We start from the raw sequence: 24,173 nt of genomic DNA, 5'->3' as shown, positions 1-24,173 counted from the left end.
TCCCGGGACTCGTAGCGCTGCCCTGCGGGGAGCGGGAAGCGAGCAGAGCAATCCCACTCCCAGAGCGATTCCCGTTTTCCCGGGGCCGGGCGGGCCGGGCGCGCTCCCGGCGGGCCCCGCGCGGGCTCGGGGCGCGGACGTGGCGGCGGCGGGTTGGCGGGCGGAAGGGCCGCCCCGCCCGGCCCGGCCCGGCCCGGCGCTCACGGGCGGGCGGTGGGAGACGTGTGCGAGCGGGAGCGGCGCGGGCCCCGCCGCCCTGCCCGGCCCTGCCCTGCCCGCCCCCCCGGCCGGGGCCATGTCGGTGTGCGGCGGCTCCGGCCCAGCCGCGGCCCCGCGGCTGCGGCCCCGCGCGGCGCTGATGGCGCGGCGGCCCGAGGTGCTGTGCGGCGCGGCCATCGTGCTGGGCTGCGCCTTCCTCGTCGCCCTCAAAGTCACCTGCAGGTACCGCCGGGGAGCGGGCGGGGGGAGCGGAGGTTGGTGCTGCCCCGGGGCCGGGGCTGGCCCCGCGGTGGCCCCGCGGTGGCCCCGCGGTGGCGGGTCGGGCACGGCCGTGCCCGGGGTGGGCGGCGGGTCCTCCTGCCGGCCCCCGCCACACGCGGTCCCCATGGCAACCGCGGCCCGGCGCGTGTCGGGGCGCCGTGTCCCCCCGGCGGGTCGGGCGGTGGGACTGTGTGGGGAGGGAGCGGTGTGTGAAGGGGCGTCTGCCCCGGCGGGGGGGCGGAGGTACGCGGGACACACGGTCTGGGGACGGTGTGAGTGTCTGAAAGGAGGGGGCAGAGGATGGACCGGGCCCTGCTCGGGGGTGCCCAGCCATGGGACAAGAACTGATCCAAATGGGCAGGAACTGATGCTCAGGAAGTTCCACCTGAACATGAGGAAGAACTTCTTCCCTGTGCAGTGACCGAGCACTGGAACAGATTGTCCAGAGAGGGTGTGGAGTCTCCTCACTAGAGATATTCCAGAACAGTCTGGACACAATCCTGTGCCGTGTGCTCTGGGATGACCCTGCTGGAGCAGGGAGGTGGTACCAGATCCCCCGCTGTGGTCCCTTCCAGCCTGCCCCTTTCTGTGATTCTGTGGCAGGTGTGCTGCTGAGATAAAGCTTTTTTTGCTCTTCTCCAGAGGTAACTGGAACCTGGCGCTGCCACAGAGGGGCTGAGGGGGCTCAGGGCTGAGCTCTGCCCTCAGCACTCTTAGCATCGGCCTGGGGGAATGGGTCTCTTCTGGCTCATGTGTTGGTGTTGTCACCCCCCTTTTGCCCTCACGTGCTTCAGGCAGAAAGATTTTGCGGTTTCTCCCCAGTCTGGTGGTGCTCCTCTTGGGAGCTGGAACTTCCTTGTTTGCAGAAGTGTCTGTGGTTCTTGTTTGCCCAGAGCTGGGTACGTGGAAGCAGGCGATGTGTGCGCTGGAGGGGCTGGGCATGGGCTGCTCCATTTGGGAGCCTGAAGTGGGACCTGAACCTTCCGGATGGGTTTTAGGTCAAGGTGACTGTTCTGTGATTCAGGTCACACTGTATTAATTTAAGAACATGTACTACACTTGGGGTTTGATTTTGAGAGTGGGAAAAGGCTACATATTCCATATGCATGTCCCTATTCTGCAGGATCTGACAAATTTTTGTTCCAATAAACACTTGGTTCACAGGTAATGCTTCTGAAAAATACTAAGGCCTTCTTTTCTCACCTGTGCACAGAGGATGTATTATTTGAACCAGAGTGAATTTTAAGTCTCTCAATGAGTGTCTCTGAGTAGCTGTGCCTCTGCTCCAGGAGTCTGTATCTCACAGTGACCAGATAATATAGATAAAAAATTGTAAAACTCTTACTATATTTCAGAATGTATGGAGAAGAATTTCTGAACATAATCACCTCCCCAATTAACTATCCATTACTAAAAAAAATTATGCTTTTTTTACATTTACAAATGATTTTTCTATTTTCTTCTTGCTCTCCTTAAAACCTGCATGTTCCCTTCATTTTACTGCTGTCTTTGTTTGAAAGCTCACAGATGGAATGTTCTTCTTGACACTTGTACTTTGAACAGGAAGTTTGATTAAAGGGGTTTGGCTTTTCAGTTTGTAGTTAAAGAGACAAACTGATATTAGAAAAGTATTCCCTGTTTGGTTACTATCAGAAATATGGAAAATTCAATTGTAAAAATTCCACGTACAGTTTGGAGGATGGTTAGTTGCATATGTTAACTCTGAATACAAGACATAGTTTCTCACCAAATCTCAGTGTGATTTACAAGCAAGGCTCAGCACCACAGCAGAGTTACAATCACTAACTATTCTTACAATATGTAACTTTGGCAGCCAGTGGATAAAAAGTATGGAAAGGGAAAATTCCTTTACTATAAGGCAATCCATTTGTGGGATTTGAGGTATTGTAGGTTTGTAGTGACTCAAGGAATAGCCAAACGAGACCTGACCTAGAATGGATTACTATGGGAAGCCTGTGGTTTAGAACCTGAGTTATTTCTGGCAAAATGCAAATATCTTTCAGACAGCTACAGTCTGAGGACCTTGCAGTCAAAGGCTGGTCCTGCAGGCACTTGCATGGGCTTCCCTTTATTACCAGGGTGTTCTGTTGGAAAGAGTTTAAGTTTTTGTAGGCTCTGAGCAGCAGGTAAATAACACAATCAGTGCTTTAATAAACAGTTTGTGATCATCGTGTTTGTGTAGTTATTTCTTATGTAATCAGTTTATATGTGTATAATTTTTCGGGGTTCTCTTAGTAAAGCTGGGTATTATGTCAAGGTATTCTATTATGCATTTGGTATTGCAGAGGGAGACACCGCTGACCAGGTCACCTTAAGCAGCTAGTAGCTATTGATTTATTATGTTTTGTTTTTTAATAAGTACTGGAGTATTTTCATATTTGAAGGTACTTGTTTATTTCCTGACTCACTCGTGTCATGCGACTTCTGCTGATGTGTTTTATTTACAGTTTCTTGCAATTTGGAGGCAGTTCAGTATCTCATTTTTAAGGCTTACACTGTAACTCTTGAACTCTTTCAGTTTAATTCTGTAGAGGAAGCAGAGGTTTTAAACACACTGAGGTTGTCCACTTTCATTAAACAAGTTCAAGAGGAGAAATTCCAGTTGATGTCTCTGAAGCAGTAGGTGTGAGACCAGCCCTTGCTGCTGTGCTGTGCTTCCAGCAGCTGATCAGTGTGTGACCTGTGAGCCCAGGAGCTGTGGGAGCTGTGTCCTGTCCAGCTGGCAGGCAGAAGGCACGGGAAGAAGCTGCCAGTTTGGATGGGCACAGGGTGCAGGAATGGGAGGGAAGCAGAGGTGTTGGGAGGTGATTTAAGAACCTCAGGGTTGGGGAAGGAGATGCTGGGTTGTTGGTTGGGAGAGACAGGAAGAAACAAAGGTAGAAGTCCATAGAATAAACCAGATTTTTGATCATCTGTGTGAAAACTTAATGTTGTAAGTAGTGGAATTAATGAATTATAAACATGAGGAACCATTTTCAAAATTCTGAATTTTGAAACAAATACTTTCCCTTACGTGTGAATTAAGAATTTCCATAACTTCTAGAAAATATACTGAGGGCAATTCTAAAATGTTGACCTTTAAGTGTATGCTTGGTAGCCTGGAAATGAGAGAAGAGTGTGACTTTTTGCTGTATTGTAGAAACAAAGGTACTTCTTAAAAACCAGAAAGATCATAAAGTTTGTAAATGTGGCAGAGTTGTTAGGAGGTTGCCTAATATTTGAGTTGGACAGTGTTTGGGACTCAATAATTCTATCACAATTACTAAAAGGTTAACCTGAGAAGGATCAAATATCAGGTAATAAGATTTTTGTATTAGCTTTTTATTGCAGCACAAAGTAAAGAAGTGCACAACCTTTCCTAAAACTTCCTGTCACATTACAAACCATGGCAAAATTGGGCATTACAGTGTGGTGATCCAGTTCTCAATCTGTCTTGCTCTAGTGTAAATATAGCTAGTAGAAAATTTTAAAATTAGGGGAATATAAAAAGGAAGTATGATCATTCACTTGCATTTAAGGCAGTCTGTACCATAGCAACTTCTGAACACCTTGGAAATGCCGAATTCCAGGTTATTTGATTGCTGGTTTGATAGCAAATTTTTTCCTGAGTATTTGCTTTATGTTCTTGGTATTACTAGTCAAACTAATTTCTCTCAAGAAACTTAATCTGTCATAATCTCTTTAAATTTAGACTGTTTGTTGATTTTGTCCTTACAATGCAGAGAAAATGTTCCCTGAACAGTTTGCAGTTCCTGCTCTAATCAGTAAAATAAACTTAACAATTTACAATTTTTTTCCTGACAAAATCTGAAAGAACAGAAGTGTAGAATACTTTAAAACAAAGCATAAGGCAGGTACTAGTCTCTGTTTATATAAACATCACATCACAAAACTTTATGACCAGCGTCTCTTTTCTTATCAGGGTGCTGTTACCTAAAGTACAAGTGTTAAAAGAGGATGAGGCCAGGCAAGAAATCCAAAGAAATCACTCTTCCTGGTAATTTTATACTCTGTGGCAGCCAGCTGTAAGAGTGTGAGCTAACGTGCCCAGAGACATAGTGCATGGTGTCCCAGCATGGCTTTGTAAAGTTGGGCAGGGTGATCTTTAGATTTTATGGTGTTTCCTGAACCTGACTCACGTGGCGAGAGTTGGAGCCGTTTGCACCAATTTCCCAAGTTTTGTCGTTGCGTGACTTTTGCTAAGGACAAAGATTCTGGCTTCGGGCACCCATTTATCTGCTCCTCTCCAGTCTCAGTAACCACCCTCTTCATCTTTTCCTGCAGCCGAGCAAAAGATGTGACAATGGCAGCGAAGCTCCCTGTGAGTTTTTTCTCCGCGAGGTCTCCGGTGGTGGATCTGTTCCGGGGCCAGCTGGACTCTGCAGAGCAGCTCCGGCAGGACTCGGAGATCGTGCTGTATTTCTTCTACGCCCCGTGGTGTGGGCAGTCCATCGCAGCAAGAGAAGAGATAGAACGTGTGGCCAGCAGGTTGTCAGACCAGGTACCTCCAGAGAAGATACCAATCTTAAACATGACCTGATAGCTTTTAAGTGTCCCAGCTGATGCTGATTTCTGGCCTCCCATGGGAACCAGTACGACTTGAATGCCCACATATTTGGGTAACTCAGCCAGTGGTCTTAATTTTAATATAGCATACAGAGTGTTAGAATAAATGGAGGCAAGCTGTGATTCCTCCTCAGTTATTTCTGCTCCTGAATGGGGAACTCTACGAGTTTCTTGTTGTAAAGTGTTCTCAGATTTATTCACCTGCCTTCAAACAGAAATTCGGAGTTTGCTTCCACTTCCAGGATCCTTGGAGACACTGGTAATCATATAAGATTGTAAGCTTTCTAGCAGTTGTGTACCTGTGAACACTTCACAGGTACAGCTGCCTTAAGCCTCCACTTGTTGAGCTCCACTGCAGAAAAAGTAATTAATATGGATTACAACTAAATCAGTACATTTGAAGGATTTAGATGAAGAACCATAAAAACTAGAAAGAATAGCAACCAAAAGGATTGCTGTTGCAAAACGACAAAAAAAGTCTTTGTGTGATAGAATTTAGAGCAACAGGTATGGAATGCTTAGTTGAAAAGGCCCTGAAAATAGCAGATGGAATAGATTGTAAAAAGTACAGCTGGGATAAAAAAGTCACAGTAGTGTACTTTGTAGTGTACTTTGTTAGCTGTGAATTTTTACCTGCTTTGCAGGTGCTGTTTGTGGCTATAAATTGCTGGTGGAACCAGGGGAAATGCAGGAAGCAGAAGCATTTCTTTTATTTTCCTGTGATACATTTATACCATCGGAGGTAAGATTTCTTATGTACAGTCTGGGCTTTTTATTGCTGTTTTGGGGAACAGAGATATCATATAAAATGCTGCAGTTTGAAAATGTTACATTTATGGCTATAGTAAACAGCTGTAGAGGAGGAGACTCTGGGTGAAGCTCATCCTGTGTGCTACTCAGGTGCCAGGTAGGGCTGTAAATGTCAGTTAAAGGACATGCTGGGCAATTCTTCATCCTTAAGGAAATTTTGTTTTGCCTGTGCATCTTCTGGAAGTTCTACCTCCAATAAAAAGTAAAGAATTCAGAGTTATATATTAATTTCAGTTGACTACTTGCTCTGTAGATGGATTATATCAACTGGTCCTAATATATTACAGCAATAAAGAATGTACTTAAGGGTTGTTGAAGTGAGTGGAATTTAAGTGCATATTTAAATGGCACTGTGTACTGAAGACCTTCTTCTAAATTTGAACTCACTTTTTATGCTCCAGATGTTGAGATATCATTGTATACAATTTTATATAATGTCATTTTTATTTTTTAGTATTTGTATGTATTATCCTTTATTTTTTTCTCTTTGTGTGGAGCAGAAGGTAAGGAAGCACACTTTCTAATGCTACATATGATAGTTTATCCCTTGCATTGTACTTTTGTACTGTAGTCTTGAACTGCAGCTCTCTTTCATTACAGAGGCTGATTATGTTTTTTTGGGGGGGGATTTATGTATTAAGGAGGAACAGTCCTGGTCTTTGTTAGCTGAACTTGGAGTAGACACAGGTGACACTGGTATAATTCAAACTGCAACACAAGAACCTTACAATCCCACTTGGATGTACATTGACTTAAACTTACTTGATCTTGAACTTACAACACAATAGATGGATGCACTTGGGTATTATCACTAACATTAAAACAGAGTTGCAACAAGATGAGGTGTAATTCTGTATTGATACTTCTTAAAAACCCCTTGTGCTGAGGTATTAAATGTTGAACGTGGTGTCCTGGGCATGTGACATGTTGAAGCACTGTGTGTTGCTGTGAAGGAAAGGTTTGCAATAAACCAGTGTAGGATGTAGAATAATCTAGTGGGCTCTAGAAGAACTTCAGAGCACCTGAATAGAGGTACCTCAGTTGTCAGTTTGATATTTTCCAATGTGTCTGTACAAACTATACAAACTATATTAAAAATGCATCCCATTAAATTCTTCAGTGGAAGTGGACTAATTCTTTGTGCTTTTTGTGTTTGATTTCATTTTGGACAGTGATGCTTTGTCCAACCTAATGATAATAAATCAGGTGCAGGATTTCAAGGGGATAAGGGGAACCTCTGGAAATCGTATCTGCAAGACCCAGCCCACCTTCTGTTTTAGCACTGCCTAATGTGGTGTGAGCTGTTTTATCAGATGGCTGGGGGAACTCTAGATTTGTTTAATTTGTTCATCAGTAGTAGGCCTGGATTTGTCCCTGCCTTACTGATTGCTTCCTGTAAAAGTCTGTGTAAAAATACTGCACCTTTCCAGGTTGATACTGTTTGAGATACTGAAAAATCAAGTGAAAATAGTGACATTTTTTCAGATCTGTACTTTTAAGTCACATGTATGTAAGTCACATGTATTGGTCACATGGACCAAGCACAAAGATATGCATGTGATCATATCATTTATACCTGCATTTTACCAACTTTAATGGGACTCAGAAGTGTTCTCCATCCCTCTGTCCTTACCAACACACTGCCCCTTCCTACAGAGAGTGTTTGGGATTCCTGTGCTGTGCTTTCCTCTGGTAACACAACTCCCCATCAGTCACCGAAGCCGCTGGTAAACACAGAGAGCGATTCCCTAGAGGCTGAGCATGCTGTCTGTGTAACTCCTATCTGCCACCCCCAGGAAGGGCTCTCTATTGTTAATTTAAGTCTTAATGTTCTATTATTTTTTTTGGTACTAGTTTTGGACCAATTGAATACAAAGGCCCAATGAGTGCTGTTTATATTGAAAAGTTTGTTCGCCGGGTGATGACACCACTACTCTACATCTCGTCTCGATCAAAATTACTAGATTTCCTCTCAAATTATGAGGTACTTATCTCTCTTCTCTAGCTTTACCACTGTGGTTCAGAAAGAGTTTGACTTGTCTAAGGATTAAATTTGATCTGCTCCACTGAAATCAGTGCCCTGTAAATTTGTTAAAATCATAAAAATATTAAATGACAAATTCATAATGTTGGTTCCCTGTATAGTTACTCTTATGATTTAGTGATGCTCTTAATTTACAGTACTTTAGTATGTAGAGACAACAATCAAAGTTGTTACCTCACCAAAAAGTTACATATGAGCAAGAAATGAGGAAGAAATCTTTTCACAAAAATCTTCAGTCTAAGTTGGGACAGCATTTGAGAAATATACAATCATTACTTAAATTTTTAAAGGAATGTTAAGCCTTTCTAGTAGGATAAATCTGTTAAGTAAAAACAAATGTGAAATTAGTTGAAATAAGAGCTCCTAACCACATTGTATGGGGTAACTTCATGGTTTTAATCCCCTGGGACATGGTGTTTTATTAATTTTCAGTCTGTTGTTTTCAGGGGTGCCAAGACTGGTAACAATACTAGTGGATTAATAACTTCAATAAGACAACATGTACTTACAACAGAACCGTTTCCAGTCCCTTTATAACTGTTCATTTCTGTAGTGCACAGTGCAGAAATACCACAATCTTACTGAACCCCGAGCTGAGCAACAAATCCCTGCTGTAGTAGTGGCTACAACGTGTGAGGGACCCTCCAGTGTCCCAGAATGAAGCAGATCCTCTGGGAACTGGGGCATGTCCTCATGACTGGTTCTGCTGCAGGATGGAGCAGGTCCTGTGTGTTAAGTGACAGCGGCCACGGCGTGAGGGGACACACGCTGCTGGTCACCGTGGGCAGGGGCTGTGCTGTTCCTGCCAGGACCTGTTAATGGGCTTGGCTTTCCAGTGTTTTAAGCATGGAATGTGAGTCAGGAGTAGTGAGTTGTGTGCCTGTCTCTGGTGCTGATACTTTCTGTGATCACAAGCACTTCTGTTGTCCTCTCACTGCTTCAGTTTTGCCATTCTAAAATGTTTTTCTAAAACATTCTTTTGCCTCTTACAGAGATCTGAAAACAGCCATCCTTGGTTTTTGTCTGTGTTACATGAATTATTTCTAGGTAGTCTGCAGAAGATAACTAATAAGCTTATTGTCATTAAGTTTGAGTTTGCTTTACAGTAGGAGGTGCAATTCTGTTGGAAAAAGGTTAAGATAAAAGACAAACTTAGGAAGGAACAGAAAATATTTTTTAAACACTGCTTAGCAATTGAACAGTTATTTTTGTTTCTGTGTTCAAACTTCTCCCATTTCTGTGCTTGAAATTCTGTGGCTCCAAATGCCAAATCTCTGTTTATGTTCAGCATTTGTTGGTTCTTTTTTTTTCCCCAAATGGCCCAAGAGTAGAGTCTGATCTGTCATGTTGCCCTGCACTCATTTAAGGCTGAGGTTGTACCACTTGGTGCTCAGTAGCTTGCCTCTGTAAAGTTAAGCAGGAAGGAGAGAAGGGGATGCAAAAATAACAGATAAGGTGGAAGAAACAGAATTGTTTATGAAGGTGGATGGGAGGGAAACATAGTCAGACCCAAAGGAAAAGATAGTTTTGAACCAGAAATAAACAGGTCATTTCATAATTTTAAACAGAAATGTGAACTATTTCTAATGATTTCCATGCAAATTGAAAAACTTAATACCATTTGTAGGAAGTACAATCCAGGACTGACTCCTGTGTTTAAGAAGTGAGGAAGTTTGGGGAATAAAGTAGACTGCAGGAAGTGCATGTATGGCACAAAGTAATTGCAATTTTGAGACCCTTGGCTAAGTGTCTTCCTTTGATTTTTGATCTTCTGTATGTAAAAAATGCTGACTTTTAGCAGAAATGAAAGGACAGAAGACTGTCAAGGATTGCTCATTGGGCACCTTGACCAGTGCCTCCTGGACCATGTTTTTTGTGGTTTCTTTGTTGAAAAGCTGATTAACTTGAAGCTCAGAATTCCTGAAAGATTTATCATCGTCAGTATCTAATTTTCAGCCCTTTGTTTTGCCAGCGAATGGGTTCTGCAAACAAAAAGAAATGCTGGTGAACAGAATCCAGCTAAATGTAAGGACAAGTGGTGTTTGTTCCTTGGTGTTTTGTCCCGTCCTCGACCCGATCACGACTATCGTGACATGCTGCGCTGCTCTCACAAGAGGGCGCTCAAACCCCGTGAAAACACTTCGGGTTGAAGACGCCGAAGTTCAAGTCTGCGTTTTTTGATACTGTTTAAGGTTGTTTTTTGTGGTTGTGGAATGATACTAATGCAAAACTAGAACTGGATTAGAATTAGAATTTAATTTTTGAGAGCAAGGAAAAACCCCCATTTGGAAAGCAGTTAAAATCTTGGAGTGTATAGGAAGATGTAAGAGGAGAAAGATCTGCACGTTCTGCCAGGGTACCTCTGAGTACCTGTAGTCATTTTGTTTTCTCAGCTGCAGAGATGTAACAGTTTCACTTTAATCCCAACTGGCCTGGCTGATTCCTCACTGACTAACCCAGCTGCTAGAAATGCCCTTGTCCTCCCGAGGCACAGGACAGGAAACATGAAGCCACTGTAGTTACACCAAAAGCTTCACTCATTTATGAAAATTAAATGTACCCAGGGAGCTCATCATTTTCTGGCTTCAGGAGAGCTGGTCTCTCTGGGAGGGAGCTGGTGTGTGTCTAAATGTGATGTCAGCTCTCTGCTCTGCTGTATTTGTGTGGAAATGCTCCCTGAGCATTAGCCAGCTGGGTAGGATCTGACACAGAAGGGGATTCAGGTTGCTTTTGTGTGGGGTGCTGAGGTGCCTGTGTTAAATGATGGTGTGAGAATTTACTTTCAGTTCTGGATACCCAATATTTTTAATGTCCTTGGAAAATGAGCAAACTCTTACTGGTAAATTTAATTAATATCAATCAACAGTTTCTTTGCATTTCTACAGTGTAGATTTGCTGGTATGTAATATTGGTTCTTCTGTTCCCCAGAGAAAACACATTCCTTTCCTCTTGCTGTTTTCTTTCCTGTGCTCACAGATAAAATGAGGCAGGAATTGCCTGTCTGCACAAGTCTGAGATTCTGAAAAGAATCATCTCCCTTACTTCAATGCAACATAGCCAAAACATTTTTTAAAAATTACAGATTGGGGTAGAAATACCTTGATTGAGTATTAAAAACATCTGATTGTAAAAGCTAATCAGTAGCTGTGTTTTTTTCCTGTTCTCTGTTCCCGTTATTTCGCATTTGTTGGCCTTTAAATTACAGAGCTCTTTCATCACAGTCATTCAATACTATCTTTCTGCAGCTCTTCCAGTCAGCTGTAGTTCCAGTGATTCCAAATAACCTTTGCAAATTTTGTTCCTCACCGTTCTCTCTCTTTTCTGAAGTCCTTTTAGGAATGTTGAACTCCATGAGTATCAGTACACATCCTTAACTCCATGAGTGTCAGTACACAGCCTGGCTGACTGTCTTTGGCTGCCAAAAAAAATTAACTTCTACCTATAGTTTTTTGTCTTTTCTACTGATCTAGAAAAGGACCTTCCATGTTATTCCTTATCACCTTACTTTCTTCCAAGGTGCTTGGTAATGTCTTGTAGACTTTGTGGAAGTACAGCATGCTGCATGGAGTAGATCAGGCATCTTCATGCTTGCTCATCCCTTCAAAGAACTGTGGTAGATTTGAGGCGTGGTTCTGGAATAAAATGGTGGCTGTTCTCCAATAAAAATTACTCATCTGAAGATCTCTGTTAATTCCAAAAGTTTCCATGAACTTGCTGTTTTGTAATTGTTGGGATTCTTGTCAAGTCTGTTACTTGATTTAATTGCATCGCAGACCACTTTCTATTCCTGCGGTGCAGAGACCAAGCAAGAAACAGGCTCCACTACAATTAATGATTTTGTATTTCCATATATGAGTTTCCTTAGGAGATGGTACTAATAACTCTTCACTATTGACATCCTCAGGTTTGCTCCAAAGCCTTTCCTACAGACACTCTGTTTTAGACAGGGGTTGAAAATTGTTTCATGGGAAGAAAAGCTCCAGCAAGCTCTGTTCTAGCAACACCAACACTCCTAATGCTCCTGACAACCCCTGTGTCACATTCCAGTGTTTTATCCTCCTACTTTGTATAGCAGCAAGTCTTATCCTCTTCCACTAATAATTCCTAACTGCATGCAGGGGGTTACCCAGAGCTCCACAGAGATGTTGCCTGGAAGCAGCTGACCATCAGTAACAGCTTGTGTGTAAAAAACTCATAAACTGTTTGCAGGCAGCTGTTGCTGCAGCACTTACTGAGTGTTTTGGAGGGTCTTACATGAAGTGGGAGTTGTTGCTGTCAAGCTGCTCGTGGCCTGCTTGCATTCCAAACTAAGAACCTCTTATTTGCATCGAGATCTTTCCTGTGAGACTTGAATCTCGCTTGTACAGAGCAAGAATTCTTGTTACTTGCCATCCCCTGGAAGTGCTCAGCTTTGTTAAACAAGCAGAAAAGTTGGTGTGAGCAGCTGAATCTCTTCATTCGTATAGGTGGGAACATTTTTGTGGTACTTGAGAAGCAATGCAGCATTTTAGTCACTGTCCTCCTGGGTATAATTGCAGCCTGTCACAGGGCAAAAATTCTCACTCCTCTGGGATGGTCATTAAAAGACCATTAAATAACCAGATTAATGATTAGGTGTATAGCATTAGTATATATTCTCCTACTACAATTTCTTTTTTAATTGAAGTCTTAAACTGCTGTTATTGTACAACAGAACTGGCAGTCAGAATCAGAATGTTACCTTTTTAAATATTTAACATAAATATTTCTACATCTGACTTTGGGCTTGTCACATTTTACTGTCACTTTTGACTCTTCTTTCATTCACTATTTGGTGCCATAAGTTTGCTTGGTATGGGATTAGTATTCAAAAATGGTCCTAGGAAATGGGAAACTACAGTTTTGATAATCTTGTCTGATTATTTTGGTTCACTTGAATACTTTGAAAGTTTTTTATAAGGCATTGTTTCTTTTACTGTCTTAATTTGGAACTAGGAGAAAAAGATAAACATTAATTACTAGCCTATTTGCTGTTTAAAAAAGAACACTGCTGTGTTTTTTCACTACTACTTCATTTATATTTTTACTTCCTTCTTGGCAATTATTATTACAGAAATTTCACTAACTGCTTGTATCTCATTTTTACTGTTGATAATTTTCTTGGGGTACTTCATAAGGAATCTTTATGAACAAGGGTCTTGTGTTTAGCGTTCATTCATAGAAGAGAATTCCTGCCTAAAAAGAGCAAGTCATTAGCTGGAATGGGCAATGTTATTATTGGAGAACATCCTGAGATCACTAATTCATAGTGAGTTAGGTCAGTTTGTATGGCTGAGATGAATATCTGAATTCATATTAACAATAAGAGGTAAAATGTATGTTCGTGTTTTAAAAAGAAATTTAAATTTTTATATGTAAAACTCAACAAAAAAAGCGCAGGCTCTGAAATGCCAAATGAAGATACTTATGTGAGAATATATTTACCCCACAAATGGGTAATTGGTGAGTCTGGAATCTCTTGTTCCACAGCAATCCCTGGGCTGCTCTTGCTTTCTGTATCAAATGCTTTCTGTGTACACTGGTGGAACTGGGAAACAAACAATACAAAATAACCAAATTCCATCACTTACTCTGTCCTGAAAGTTTATTAAGCCAACTTGAGTGATGCATTAAAACCATAATTTAATAGTAACTTTTAAAGGAATATGTTTTGCAAAATTTAGAACCGAAACTTAACTGAAACAGTGGAACTAGAGAAGTCTAGACTATGCACCTCTCTGTTCCAAGACAGCTTCTCCTGGATTCTCTTCCTGAATTTCATATGAAGTCATTCACCTGGAAAAATCAATCAGCCTCTTTGTTTAAGGATGAGTCTTTTAAATTTTGAGTTGTCTCTTTGGCAATTTGAAGAACTTTGTGGATATGCAGGTGGGATGTGGGGCTCTCCTTGTCTTTGTGCAGCTGGTCTGTCACTGGTTCTTGCAGGATATACTGAAAGGATTTACAGTGACTGATACCTTAAAGATGGGGTGATCACTGGGCAGTTCAGGTAGTCACACACAAAGTGTGAATTCATATGTAGTTGCTAATTATGTGCAACATAATTATTGCTTAAGCTGTTTATACTGTGAAAAATCACATTTGACATTCCAATTCCGAAAGAAATCTTTATGATGCTTATATTTCTTACCTTGGTGCTGGAACTGACTTACAAACTAGTTGCAAAGCAAATATGAATTGTTTTTGGTGAACTTTAATAGCTAACATGGGCAATACACCATTAGAAACTCAGCATCCATAAACCCCTTTTTCATACATGACTTTTGAATGACAACTTTAGAACTGTTTTCTAGTCAGTCTTTAAATACTAAATTTTTCCTTGCAGCATAAAGTGACTGTTCTTCAGTAAACGTTGTTGTCTTTTAAGAATTTGTTGTGGTTTACTGTAGGTGAATAATTGCTGTTCCCATATATTTATACTTGAAAATAGCTTAAATAACTCTAATTCTTCTTATTTCAGCCTGGAGTTGTGGGGTATTTTGAGTTCAATGCTTCACCTCAACCGCCTGGTTATTTAACATTCTTCACATCAGCACTGCATTCATTAAAGAAAGGTAAAAGCTTCGTTTTCATAATTTAAGGCATCTGTGAATCAGTTATGCATAAGAGCTTTAGTAGTTTTTGACAATATTTTGTAGCTTGGGAATGAATCCCTTCTGTGTGTTTTTGATGTTGATTTAATTATGAGACCATCTCATAGGATGCTTACATGAAAAGCTTATTATGTGATCAGCCATCATGGAATGGAGTTTATGACAGGCTGCTGTCCAGAGATACACTAGGATACAGATTCCTCAACCCCCCCCCCCCACAACCCATACAGAGCCATAAGCAGATTCCACTACTTCATTTAAGTGGAATCCAAGATCTTTGATCTTATGCAACATGTGCAATGTCAGAGGCATTGGATGAATTTGACTTTGTCAGTACTTAGTAACTGAATTCAGCAAAGTGCTTTCCTGGATGCACTCAGAGAGCTGGCACAAGGCAGCATGATGGGAAGGGCTTTCTCCCCCTTAATAATCTAAAATACGAAACCTCCTGTGTTTAAACATGCAAACTTTGTATATGATTAATACATATTTTTCCATCCTTCTGAATGGAACTATCTTAAAGTTAGGATTAGCACATTTCATGGATATTCATGTCAGCAAATGAGGGAAATTAATACCATTATTCGTATATTTTACTGTGCCACTGGCTTGATGTAGAGCCTGTTCTGTTTTGTTCCATGATTTCATTTATATGTTGGGACAGTTCTTTGCCACATAAAGATGAGAGGCAATCTGTCTTTGTGTGTACACATTTATAAATATAGACTATATATTTATAATAACATGTATTTAAATAATACAAATTTACTATAAATATGCATCGCTTAAACAATCAGTGTTCATACATGTGTATCATCTTGGCTTTTGAGATGCCATAAAACATAGCAAGGTGCATCTGTGATACCAGATGCTATGTTTAATAAGCAGATGAAGAAATTGGACCATCCAGGTTAACATTCTGTATCCCCTCTGTGCAGAAGAGGAACACCTTTGTTCTTGTCACCAACTTCTGCCTCAGTCACCAGCGTCGGCAGCTGCTGTTCCCAGGTCCCTGTGCCTTTTCCCAGCAGTGCTCTGTGATTTGGTCTGAAGGTGGTGCTCTGAGGCTTTCGGTGTGTGTAACTGTGTTTAAAGTCTGTCCACCTGCCCTTGCAGATTACCTGGGGACGATCCGCTTTGGAGTGATCACGGACAGACGTGTGGCACAGGAGCTCTCCCTGGAGCATTCTGGCAGCGTGTATTTGCACAGGCACGCCAACACGTCCCTTGTGAGTGTTGCACTTCTCTTCTAGTGACCCTGGGACAGCACGTGGAGGTTGAAGCTCTGTCATACCAGACCATGAATAAATGTTTCACAGAGCTTTAGGACATGGGATGTTTGAGAAGTATAATTTTGTACAGTAATACACATTTTCATTCTACTCGTCAGCAGCTGTTTTGAACAGTAGTGAGACCCCAGTTGATCAAAACCTAAAACCCCAAGCACTTCAGAAATCACTACACAAAGACCTTTTCCCAAAGCTTCTACATCTTTCAGAATGATGTAGAATTAGAAGCCTGCTTGAGTGAGGATATGGACAAAGAGATTTTGCAGGAGGATAGTAGGAATAGTGAAAACTTGCATTTTGTTTTAAAGGTATGACATACTGATTAGAAGAATCACACAAATTTAATTAGCTGAATTTATAATAACTCTTACTCCAAGTGCCTTGGTTTTTTTGGGAAGCTAAGGCTGAAAATACTAACTTTCAGGTTTGCTGTTTGGCACAGAGATCTTCCCTACCCACACTGCTAACGTGAGGGGAAATGCTGTGAGGATAGTATTGTGATGTGTATTTTATTTAATTGAAGCTAGGGAAGATAGGGATTTTTCAGGTGAAATAACAAAGTACATAAAAGAACTATTGTCTGTGCAAATTATTTGAGGTAAACTTGCCTGAATTTATTAAAATTGATCCTAGAAGCTGTGAGCACTTTTTATTATGCATTTCAGTAATTAGGTAGTTTTATGATGCATTCAGTAATAAGAAATACCAGTTTTAAATGCAGTCTTGATGTCTGGGTCTTAGAAGGCTAATTTAAAATGAGTTAATATAGTGAGTTAGTAGTGGGAAAAAATATTCTAATATTCTGTAAATCAAGGTATGTGATACCAACTTAGGGCTCTTTCAATTACAAAGAAAATTTGTACTATTGAGAAAAAGTCAAGATTATAAAGATCTAATAAAAGAAAGAGGAGCTTCCCTGGTAGAATCCTTTTTGCCTGTGTGTGTTATTATAACCTGATGAGCATTTTGGAGGCTTTTCCAGAGGGAAAGAGTTTATGAAATGCTCAAGTTTGTTGACTGGTGTCTAATATCACATTTAGAAAGAGAGTTTTAGTCATTCCAGTAACAAAGCAGGCCATACTGGAGAACTGCATTCATTACTAAACCAAGTGAGGACAAAGAACTATTCTTTTCCCCCTTCAAGATCTATCCAAAAGACATCATGAACTACACTGCTGAGAACATCTGCAAGTGGGCCCTGGAAAACCGAGAGCTGCTCATACGCTGGCTGAGACCACATGGTGGGAAAAGCCTTCTTCTGAACAATGAGCTGAAGAAAGGACCAGCACTTCTCATATTTATACCTTACAATCCCTTAGCAGAAATTCATCCTCTTTTAGATGAAGTAAGTGAAATAATTTATTTTTTTTTTACTTCAGAAATAGTAGAACTTGAGAGCTGTAGTCAGTGATCTGAGCTTAATTTTATTTCATTTTATTTCGTTGTTCAAACTATCCAGTTTTGTTTAAAAACACTTTCTCAAACCATATTATCACAACTTCTTTACACTGGTTTGCATTCCACACAATGTACCTTTGTCTCATTCAACAGTTGTTTAGAACAAGCATCTTGATCTTCCCTGACCTCCTCCTCATGGTGGGTGCTGTGGGAGAGATGCAGATCTTTGCCAGCTGGAACAGAAGCCCTGTGTGTTTTGTCCACCCCATTCTGTTTCTACTCTTCTACTGTCTTTCCAGAGGTGCTTGTGCAAGGAAGAACAGAGCTTTTGTAAAACCAGACAGTGTTATCTAAGATCATTTAAAATATAGCCCAATCAAAAACCTACTCAGAACCACTCTGATTTTTATACCCCATGCATTCTTTAATCACCTTCCGGTTTTCTCTTCCTCTGCCATTATTTCTGTTCTGAACTGCCCAGGACAGGAATTTGTGTAGCTGTGCAGAAATGAGGCAGGGAAACTAACTTGGCTGAAAACTAGTTTTTTGTCCCTGGGCTATTTTTCAGCTGGAATCCATCATCCCATTTAGTGTAACACAAAGCTGCACATCCCTCTGGTGATCCCACAGCACTGAGGACAGTGGGGAGCAACAGACAAAGCATCTGTGGGAGACAAGAAGCAGGGCTAAGTTTTGGTGATAGTGCTGACTTACATCCATGATATCTGTGTCCTGGAAAGTGTAGGCCTTCCACATCAATATTGCAGTGTCTGTAGCAATAAGGACAAAAAGGAAAACAACTTAGGATACAACTTAGCCAAAGTAGAAATAGACACAATGAAATCTAAACTTGACTGCTACAAGGTAGGGTTGGGGCAATCTTTGCCTGGAAAACAACTGCCATTTCTCTTGTAGTAACCTGTCTTATTTTTGGCAGACTTAAATCAGTGATGCTTGTCACAGGTTAAACATTCTAGTAACAGGTACCACTTTTATTTTAGATCAAATCAGTGCAAGCTAAGATGGTCCGTTTCAAATTTCATTCTGCTAAATAACAGTGTTTATCAAAATGTGAAATGAAATACAAAATATTCCAGTTGCTCTTGCATAGCTTCAGTTTGATGGAGATATTATGCAGTTTGTTTGCCATGGGAGGAGCTGTTTACTGCAGCCAGCCTGTGGGTTTCCTCAGGCAATGAACCCACTTGACTGTAAGACAGTTGCAGGGACAAAGCTCTCAAGTTTTATGTTGAAAGTTCTCAGAGCAAAATTTGTTTTCTGATCATAGCTCACTGAAATGAGCTCAATACTGATGGTCCTGTGGCACAACACCCCTCCTAGATGTGACACTTCAACATCCCTTTGATAATCACGAGGACTTCTGTTCCTCTGAAAGCAGTGTGTGTATATTCTGGGTTTTGTTTAATGTGATAATGAGGATGAAAGGAAACTTCCTCTTTCGTTTTCCTTTCTTGTGTGTTCTGTTCTTTGTCTCCTAGAAAGGGAATTCCTTCTGTGGTCCATACACATGCCTTTTTCTCTGCTTGTTTACCCGTGGTTGTGAAAAGCAAAATGGTGATGGAGCACAGAAATGTTGGCACTGAGAGACAGGAGTTTTTTTTCCTTTTTTCTTTCTTCTCCCAGTAAGTCACATTACTATGTGCAAAATACACTTGCAGCATTGCAACTGTATGCCCATGGTTGGGAGAATACAAACATTGCTTCAGCACTCTTAATGATTGTTACAAAATCTGTGCACCACCTACACCAGAAGAAATCTCTATTCCCTTTTCATATGGGAGCACTTTTATTTATTTCCTCCTCATATTGGAAAATAAGGGAAATTCAGGAGCTTGGACTCATTAATGCTTCATGTTAGTGGGATTTAACCATAAAATGTAGTGTTAACTGCACTGCAATAAATATAATGCAAAGAGGACCTTGAGATCGATGTGGTGGACGGAATATTTTAAAGTGACTTTTTATTTGTCTGTATATTTAATGCTTATATGCTAAAATATCTGAAAATTTAATTTCATTATCAAGTCAGAGCCCCTTATAATATTGTAAGAAAAAAGATTAGTCAACTTCATCTCTCTGAAATTCCATCTGTAATTGCATATATGTTGTTAAACCTGCAAGAGAGAGCTGCGTTTGAGTGAACCATGTACCATTAATCTTGATTTTTTTCTTTCTTTCTTTTGTTCCCCCCCGTAGATTACCAAAGTGGCCTTGGAATACCACAAGTGTAACAAAAGCCAGGCAGCTGAGCCAGATCTTCAGCACTTAGGAGACACTGATTCACCAGCTTTTGATTCCTCTGTAACAGATGCACACGTGAAGCTCTCAGAACCCTTTTCCATCTCCAAGTCCCCCTGCTGTAACACGGTGGTGCTGCCACAGTGGCATTCCATCTCCAGAACTCACAATGTCTGTGAGCTCTGCGTCAACCAGACTCTTGGTGTCAAACCAAATAAAGTCCACGTGCCACACTGTAACTTTTTAGAGATAGAAGCAGCTTTGGACTCTTTCTACCTCCAGGAGCATACCTTTTTTCAAGTTATATCAAATACCATAGAGTGCAGCAATTTCTTAAGTTTCTATAGTCCCTTCAGCTATTACACTGCATGTTGCAGGACAGTAAACAGGCATTTTTTAAGTTTCATTAGTTCTGAGAAGACCATCTTTCAGACCCCCAAAGTAGCATTTTCTTCCCATGGGAAGAAAGATAACACCCAATTTTCTATTCCTCACATTGAGGATAGGAATTGTTTTATTCCTGACCTTAATATTAGTAGTATGAACATTACTGGTCTGAGCTGCAGGACCAACAAAACCTTGAATCTCTATCTACTGGATTCAAATCTTTTTTGGATATATGCAGAGAGACTAGGAGCATCAAGATCTACTCATCTTAAGGAATTTGCTGCCATTGTTGACATGAAAGAAGAAGTGCACTATGTCCTGGATCAAAATCAGTCACTTGTTGGACCTACCCTGGGTATGGTAACCACTATCCAAATGCTTGAATTAAGAAAATTCTGTTTCCAAGTATGCCCAGTATTTCCAAGTATTTTGAAAAGTAAGACTATAGTCAGAATTGTAAATTGTAATTTATTCTGTTCTATTTAGTAGTTAACCAAGCAGTTATGAATTATTCTGTTGGCTAGAACAGAATCATGTTCTGGGTGGCATAAAAACTAAGTTTCCTATACCAAAAGTAACTTGGTTTAAAAGAAGTGAACCTCAAAATGTGTGTTTCTTGACTGTCTGATGCGTTGAAGGAACTGGTAAAATCTAAATTAATTTGCTTGTGGAAAAAAAAAATTATTATGCATCTAACATATTTGATATTACAGAAGACATTTGTGTATTAGTGGTGGTGTTGATGTTTACTCAGCTGTTCTGTGTACTAAAATATCCCAGAATTTTGTGAAATACTTCCCACTTACCAGCAGAGACTTCCCTATCCTCTCGACCTCTGGAACCAACTTAAATTATTGTAAATTGATTTTGAAAATTATGTCTGTTTTCAAGGTAGAGCTCTGAGGTGGTTGGGGCCAAATCTATCAGTGCTCTTTTTTCCTGTCTGAATTGGAGGAGAAAACAAAGAACAAACAAAACAAAACAAACAAAACCATGAAAAATAACAGAGAAAAAAAAGGGAAAAAACCCCATCCCAAGGATTGCAGTTCTGATTTACTTACAAATTACTGAATCAAACAAAACCTGCCTAACCACGTGCATTTGTCGCTGTGCAAAACTGAGTCTGCCTTTGGAAAATACTGGGGTTTTTTATGTTACCTATGTAAGTAGGAAATTCAGGTGAACATACTATTAAAATAAATTGTTCCAGAAGGTATATATATCTCTCAATGTAATTGTTACAGCACTAATTACAGTCCCTTTTTGCCATAAATCTCAGTACAAAAGGATTCACAGCATAGAACAAGTGGCCATGGTCTTATTAAGGATCACATCCCGCCCTGTATCTTGTCTCCATCCCAACCCCCCAGGAAAACACTCTGGAAAAACAAACAAAAACCTCAGTGGCCATAAACAGATGCTTAGGAAATATTAAGATCAGAATGAGGAGATACAAATTTCCTTCCCCTTTCTGCTCCCAGTACTTTCTGTCCCCAACGTTTCTCGGGTCACAGGATTTCCTGAGCGTGACGGGGGTTTCTCTGCTGGAAGGCTCAGGGTATTTCTGTGCCGTCATTGCAACTCCCAGAAGACTTGTGCTTCTATGTATTTTGTCAAGGATTCAGTTGTGATTTATGCTTGGGTTGTGTGGTGTTTTAAAATTTTGTTTTACTTCCTTAAGCCTCTTCACTTTTAAAATTTTATAAGAACAAAACGGATCAGTGTTTAATACCTTTAACAGATCTCAGTCTTTACAGGTGGTTTGTAAAAATCCAGGAATATGTCTCATTTTCCCCCTTCCTTTCAGTTACTACTTAACCATGCACAGATAGTCCAAATCTGGAGATCTAGAAAGAAAAAATCCTGTTTTGGCCTAGTGTAAGAATTTAATGAAATGCTGAATAGTAAATATAAAATTGAATGTCCTGCTGTTTGCATTTCAGAGATAAACTTGATGATCTGGTATTTTGTACGTCTGTACAAAAGTGCAGGTTTTACTTGGGTCTAGTTTTTGTACTGGAAATACAAGTACAAGCTGTTTCTATTTGATCCAAGAATTATTTTTATTGTTTTTCATATTATACCTTTTGTCTTGAACTTCTGTTCGTATTGAATACTCCTGTTTTTTAATGCATGGAATAATATTTCTCCATCCAAATTGAGTAGAAGGATATCTTGCAGCAATTTAGAAAACATGGTGTAAGCTCAGTGTAGTGTAGCTGAAGGTAGTTGAGGACTTTGTAGCTTATTTTAAATTTTTACCAGTGACCAGCTACTTGTTAAATATCATAAAACTAAGGAGAAGGTTGAACAAAGAGGAAGGTGGTCACTGGTAGACAAAAGGGGCCGGTCAGATTGGCATGGGAATAGCAGGGTACTTAAAGGTCAAAAGAAAAGGACAATTGCAGAGAAAGGAATAAAAATGGAAGAATAAATGCAAATAATTGTGGACCTAAGCAGAGCCTTGAAGATAATGTAGAAAGTAAAAAATGGAGAGAGGATACTATGATACTATAGCAGGTATGTGGCTAGATAGAAACATAGAGAGTAATTATTATAGTACATTGAATAGGGATGGAAGGAAGATTAGAGACTAGTGTGGCAAATGAAAAGACTGTAATAAGAAAACAAAAAAAAACCCAGTGCAACTTTATCTTGTTTTCACATGTTGTGATTACTCAAGAGTTGATACCAAACCGTCAGAAATTATTGACATGAAACCAGGTTTAATTTTGTATTTTTTCTGTAAGTTCTTCTGAATTAAAGAGTTAAAACTGCCAAAATCACCTCTGTGAAACTGAAATAACCTTGCTGTGTATCAATTTCATTGCAGAAAACTTCATTAAAAATTTCAGTGTTCTCTACAGTCCCTTGAAAAGGCATCTTGTTGATGACCCTTCAGCCCATTTTCCAGAACAGCGTGTGATCACAGAAGTGACTACTCACACCTTCCATGAGACTGTGTTCTCGAGTGGAAAGGTACAACCTCCTTCCTCAAAGGTTTCTTGCATAGCATTGCACAGATTTTAAGGAGGGGATCTCAGTCTTATTTAATATCAATGTGCTTTTCTTACTTGAAACATGAAGTATGGTGTTTGTAAGAATTCAGAAGCCTTCCAATTGCGTGCCATGAAATTGCTTTACATAAGATGCCATCCTGAACAGGAGTTAAATTACTTTGATTTTTTTAATATATTAAGGTTTAATGTCCATTGTTGTTCAAGTCTGTAGTGAATGTCTGCATCTCCCTGGTTTCCAGCAGCCCTAACTCCTGCTTTGATAGTTAGAGGCAAAAGCAGAAGTATAGACATAATCTTTTTTTTTTCTTTTTTTTCCCCACATGAAGTAGACAGTCACTGTTAGATACATGAGAATTTAAGATTGCAAAAGAATCATGGCAAGTGTAGTAAAGTTTGGTGCATTTTCACTTCAAGGGAATGATCCTAAACTAAATAATCTTCTCTATTTTATCATTATGGAAAGAGAATTCCCCAAGGATTTTTGTGTGTTAACTCATTAGTCAGAGGACATCAGTAAATAGCTTGTAATAAAGGTTATTAATATTAGGATATAGTTTACTTTCACAACTTAAGGGTTCTGAGTTTTAGATGTTGTGAAAACCAGTCCTCCTTTCTGCAGATTAACTCCAACACATAATCAAATTCTTCTCCATTTCATTTTCCAGAATGTGTTGCTGCTCTATTATGCACAGTGGTGTGGATTCTGTGCTTCCCTTAACCACATCTTCATTCAACTTGCTCGGCTTTTGCCTCCAGATAATTTCACTGTGGCAAGGTAAAAAATTCTAATTTCATCTCTCCAGAATAATGTCAGATCACTGAGGTCATCAGCCTAGAAAATAATTACTTTTTTTTCTCTCTACAATCTTGCAATAGTAGATGTGAATGTCATCTGCTTCATTTCTCTTTCAACACAGTATTTTGTTTTCCTTTCTATAAATTTGGTGGTTTTGCATCTCACTGCAGTAGTTATCCAGTTTAATTAAAACTAATTTTTAAACAGTGCAATTAACCTTGAAGCTTCCTAATTTCAAAAAGTGAGTCAGTAACTGTTCCCCCTGTCTGATAATTTGTAGCAAAGATTAATATGCTGTACTGCTGCGTGTGACAAATTGTTTGACAGGCAAAATGCATCAGGTTTTTCCTGGTGGGCAGCCAAGCATCACTGCTGCCTGTGCACTTCCCTCCCCATTCCCAGTGGGATGGGGAAAAGGGAGGAAGAAGAAAAGCAGGAAATCTTGGAGGTCATGGTTAACCCAAACATTCT

General features: G+C 40.3%; 1 protein-coding gene across 5 annotated transcripts in view; it reads left to right on the top strand.

Annotated features, from left to right (window-relative positions):
* Positions 1-295: 295 nt before the first annotated feature.
* TXNDC11 (thioredoxin domain containing 11) overlaps positions 296-24,173 on the top strand; it is a 27,977-nt gene continuing 4,099 nt past the window's right edge. The window contains exons 1-10 of one of the 5 annotated variants that reach the window (XM_032704505.1): positions 296-441; positions 4,786-5,002; positions 5,712-5,809; positions 7,732-7,861; positions 14,421-14,514; positions 15,670-15,782; positions 16,987-17,187; positions 19,458-20,241; positions 22,720-22,865; positions 23,572-23,681. In XM_032704505.1, coding sequence (XP_032560396.1) covers positions 296-441; positions 4,786-5,002; positions 5,712-5,809; positions 7,732-7,861; positions 14,421-14,514; positions 15,670-15,782; positions 16,987-17,187; positions 19,458-20,241; positions 22,720-22,865; positions 23,572-23,681 — 2,039 coding nt within the window. Of the gene's footprint in view, positions 442-640; positions 724-3,045; positions 3,271-4,362; positions 4,499-4,785; positions 5,003-5,711; positions 5,810-7,731; positions 7,862-14,420; positions 14,515-15,669; positions 15,783-16,986; positions 17,188-19,457; positions 20,242-22,719; positions 22,866-23,571; positions 23,682-24,173 lie in introns of those variants that run through there. The other 4 variants (XM_032704508.1, XM_032704507.1, XM_032704506.1 and 1 more) reach the window with 4 other exon arrangements.

This window comes from Chiroxiphia lanceolata, chromosome 16, assembly GCF_009829145.1.
Source record: "Chiroxiphia lanceolata isolate bChiLan1 chromosome 16, bChiLan1.pri, whole genome shotgun sequence".
NCBI classification, from domain to species: domain Eukaryota; kingdom Metazoa; phylum Chordata; class Aves; order Passeriformes; family Pipridae; genus Chiroxiphia; species Chiroxiphia lanceolata.
This window is presented reverse-complemented; position numbering and strand designations above follow the sequence as displayed.